At 36.9% G+C, this 4337-nt stretch overlaps 1 protein-coding gene across 2 annotated transcripts; it reads right to left on the bottom strand.

Moving 5' to 3' along the window:
* Window positions 1-556: 556 nt before the first annotated feature.
* Window positions 557-4070, bottom strand: LOC133687778 (APO protein 2, chloroplastic). Of its 2 annotated transcripts, XM_062107094.1 has the most exons (4): window positions 3871-4070; window positions 3623-3777; window positions 2164-2516; window positions 557-1496 (listed from the first exon to the last, which is right to left on the bottom strand). In XM_062107094.1, the coding sequence occupies exons 1-4, from the start codon at window positions 3896-3898 to the stop codon at window positions 665-667; spliced, it is 1368 nt and encodes a 455-aa protein (XP_061963078.1). In that variant the 5' UTR covers window positions 3899-4070; the 3' UTR covers window positions 557-664. The 2 variants fall into 2 exon arrangements, with proteins under 2 accessions (XP_061963078.1, XP_061963079.1); XM_062107095.1 differs by lacking the exon at window positions 3871-4070 and having other exon boundaries at window positions 3711-3760.
* Window positions 4071-4337: the final 267 nt, after the last annotated feature.

The raw sequence follows: 4337 nt of genomic DNA, 5'->3' as shown, positions 1-4337 counted from the left end.
ATCTATGAGTTTTTCTTCTTCTTCTTTTCATTTAAATTTTCTTTCTAATGGTTTCGTTGCACTTCATTTTCCAAAACAAATCCATTGACAACTTCCTCTCTCATCTTCCATAACTCAAGGATTGAAATGTAATAAAAATAATGTTTGTGGACTAAAACATAAAAACATAAAACTGCATGGACCAAATACATGAAAATCTAAAACTTAAGGAACCAAATTGTACTTTTCGACATCTAGGGACAATAAAAAACGCATTGTTCTCCTACAGTGCAGTCCACATTAGCTTTGAGTGTAGGGGAGAGCATTATTGGTCTTCGGTGAAAGTACAAGCTGTTTTAGTTTATTTTATAATTATAATTATAGTTAGAGTTATGATTATGATTATAATTATAACATTTCATTGATCTCTATCAAACTGCTTTCAGGGATCTATTGATCTCTTTGCTAGCCTGCTAACCTAAAAGGGAACGTGCATGTTTGTAATGCTAGTTTAATATCAGTAATTTCGACCATTGAATAGAAGCAGAGATGGTTTGAGAGAGTCAGGGGCCCAAAATCGAAGAAAACTGCTACTATTTCCTGAAAGAATCGATGTTAAACTGTCTTCCCTTTCAATACTTTACATGCACTTTACAACTTGCCTGAAAGAGGTGAGAAGAATACCTTAAACAACCATTTCAGCCTCTTTAACACTGGAAGGGATCCCAATATCCAACCTCATGGTTGATTTGTACTGGTCTGGTACAGCAGCACCAGCCTGAACGCAAATTTCTACAACAGCGGGGGCTTGTCCATAGAAGTTCCTCAGCTCCCTTCGCAATGGCGGCCCATCCACATCAGGAACATGCCACACATATCTTGGCGGTATCAAGTCATCAAGCACAGCAGACTGCCAACCATGCTGTCCGTTCCGTTGTTGGTGCTTGTGGGCCCCACAGTTCTGCGCCTTGTGTCCGCTATGTCCCACATGCACCTCCGGGCAATATCCACAAACTCTGACGCGGTACATCTGCATTAACTTCTTGGCTCCTTTCCTCATCTTTTCCCATGCTTGTAGTGTTTCCTCGGCAAGCAAGGTTTTTTCTTCTTCATTAGCTGGGGCTACTGCTTTTGAGATGGGTAATTCGGTTAATAGTGGCTTTAGAGGCACTTCTGGGACAGGGTCTGGTAGGTCACTTTCATCTGCATCAACAAATTCCCTTTTTCCGATGCGAATAATTGGTTTTCTTCTCCTTTTTGTTGGATATTCAGAAACGTAAACACCAGCTTGGATACAGAGCTCCATTACTGCAGGAATTCGGGGAATTGAAAATCTCTCCTCATGTTTAATTCGTTTTCCAAGAGGATCATAAAGGTGGTAGGCTTCTATTGGCACAAGTACATCTTCGACAGCTGCATTTGTCCATTGATGAAGACCCTTGCGGAGGGTGGCATGTTTGCCTTTACATGACTTGAATGGATGTCCTTCGGGTCCCACGTGGAGCTCGTTACACCACCTGCAAAAGGTAGACTGTAATCACTATAATATAGCAAACCTTCAACCATGAGGAGAGACCATATTCACCACGAAGGTTGAATTCCCCATGATAATTCTTTATCCAACTAACTCGATTGCATCTATTCACAGTAAAGATAAAGAGTGCTTTGTTTAATACTGTTAATTTACCAACCAATAGTATTCAGTAGCAAAAACATCTTATCAAAATTCACTATTACCATCTCCCTGCAAATCATAAAATTCAAGATGCTTCATAGGCGTGCCAAAACTCCAATCAAAAGTTCACTAATACAACGCCCTTATATCTCTTTACACCATTTATTTCTATATTCCCACTGACAACAGGTGGCGATTATCGTAAGGCCAGGTCAATTTCTGCGCATGATGAACATTGGCAAGCAATAACATCTCATTCAGATGCAGTCATCTATAGAAGGGCCATCAGAGACAACATATGACACAAGAACCATGCATTTTGCCTTAAAAGTTTTAAGGAGGAACAGTATGACTGACCAATTTAGCCAAACACAACATTGCTCAACATGGCTAAAATAGTGCATGTGAGAGCAAGATAGAACAATCCCTTAAGATACCCATGCTTCTGCAAATAAATTGGATTGCAAGATTGTAACCAAGAGCTATGGTTTTTCAGAGATGAAGATTACCCACAAGCATGCACAGGAACCACTTTTAACAGTTTCTTGAGATTGTTAATTAACGTGATCCTTGCATTGAATACATCATAAGCAAGTGGCACAAGGCATTGAACGAGCAAACCATTCTTTGGAGGTGGTGCACGTCCTTTAGGTTGGCCTTTGCTCTTCTTGAACCTCTCCCTTGCAGCTCGTCTCAACTCTACTATGGGTATTGGAAAGGGCTTCTTCTCCTTTCTTGAATAATTCCGAGGAAAATCAGCATTTTGAGGATATTCGTTTGTGATAACCAGTTCATGTGGTTGACGCGACATCCTTGGTGTAGTTCTAGACTTGAATGAATGCCTAAGTTTAAGATCACTATGCTGCAGAAGGGAAAAAATAAAATTCATTTTAAACAGAAAAGAGATAAATAAAAACCAAGAAATGGCATTATATTTCTACGGTGAGCATAAAGATGACTGATTATAGAGTCAAAGTGTACAACATACTCAAGAAACGATGTTTAAGTTCAAATACATGACTTTCTAGCACAATCGTAGTAGTGTTATTGCCACAGCCCTCATACTGCTGCTGCCTACCAGATCTCAGAGGCAATGGCATACAAACTATGGCTGGATGACATATAATCTTTCATAGTATTGTTCCTGGACCTCAGGTACAACTGTGCTTGACCAAAAGCACCATTTGGGGCCTTTATTGATCAAGTTATCAAATCATCAATATGCAAGTTAATATCTATCAGTCCATCGGTTTCATCCACCAAAAAACATAAATGATGGAACGAATTTCACATTGAAGCTGCGAAGGCCCACAACTAATATGGTCACATTTTTCCATCAATGGAGATTAAAAATATTTTCCCCAACTTGTAAAATTTGATCTATAGTAATTTTTGCAGAAGATGAAACCATTACTATTCTCAAGCAAGTGGCAATGCAAGTAAAAATGATACCTCAATCACTTTTATTTGCGGTGTTAAACACCAATGCAATCAATTGTGCTGATCCTCCACAAGAAACAATAAAAATAAACAAAGCCACGCCTCACAACAACTGAATTGAAAGGAAAATTCAACCTAAACTACTCCTAGAATTGTGGAACTCATACGCAACCAATCACACTACACTTAATAAAAAAAAATTCAATGCCACACAAAACTGTTATAACAATGACTCCCAAAAATCAGAGACAATATATAATATACGACAAGAGAAGCCTTTTTCACACATATTTTAAGCATTTAAACAAAGGTTCCTGATGAGCAAGAAAAGCCAACGTTCTAGGACAAACATAATAGCCTAATGAAATTAAGATTTAACTAAACAATACAAAGAGTTAAAGACATCATCAATTCCCATTTCATTGGTGAGAAAGAACCCAATACAATAAAGTAGCCAGTGATTGCAGATTGTAAATAAAACCCAGATGAGCAAGAAAGCATGAATTGGTTATTACAGCTTCGGCATACCTGAAAAGAATGGAAGGAGCTAAGTTTGAGAAATTCTGAACTTGGGAGAAAAGAAACAGTGAAGGGTTCCATTCTGAGAAAGGAGGACCTTAATTTAGAATGAAAAAAAGCCATGGTGCACAAAGGGTAGTTAGAAGACGATCCACAGTCTGTCCCTGAAACCAACCAAGTTTACCAACAAAATTTATTCCAACCAAAAGAGGAAATCTTGAAAATTTGAAACCAGAGAAACAGATAAGTGAGCTTACATGTTGCAACTGAAGAGGAAACTAACATTTTTTATGGAGCGGAAGGACAAGGAATCATGAGAAAATCTAGGTGCTTTAACTATAAGTCATTGGCTACAAGGATGAGGAACTCCTGGCTACCTTTAAGCCAAAGCTCTCTCACGCACAAATGTATATGGAGATGATGATTTTACAGGTGCTTTTTAATATCCAAAATAGCCCACTTCCATATACATTATCCACGGATTAATAACGTAGGTTTTGTATTTTAAAAATATTTTTTTAAAAAAATAATATTAATATTAATTTTTTTGTTTTAATTTAATTTTTTAATATTTTTTAATTGTTTTAATGTGTTAATATAAAAAAAATATTTTTATAAAAATAAAAAATATTTTAATTTAATATATTTTTAAATAAAAAAACTTTAAAAAATAATCATTGTTATTCTTCCAAACTTCCCCGAAAAAAACTTAGCTTGAAATGGT

This window comes from Populus nigra, chromosome 3 (assembly GCF_951802175.1).
Source record: "Populus nigra chromosome 3, ddPopNigr1.1, whole genome shotgun sequence".
NCBI lineage: Eukaryota > Viridiplantae > Streptophyta > Magnoliopsida > Malpighiales > Salicaceae > Populus > Populus nigra.
Note: the sequence above shows the minus strand (reverse complement) of the source record. Positions and strands in the feature narration are given on the sequence as shown.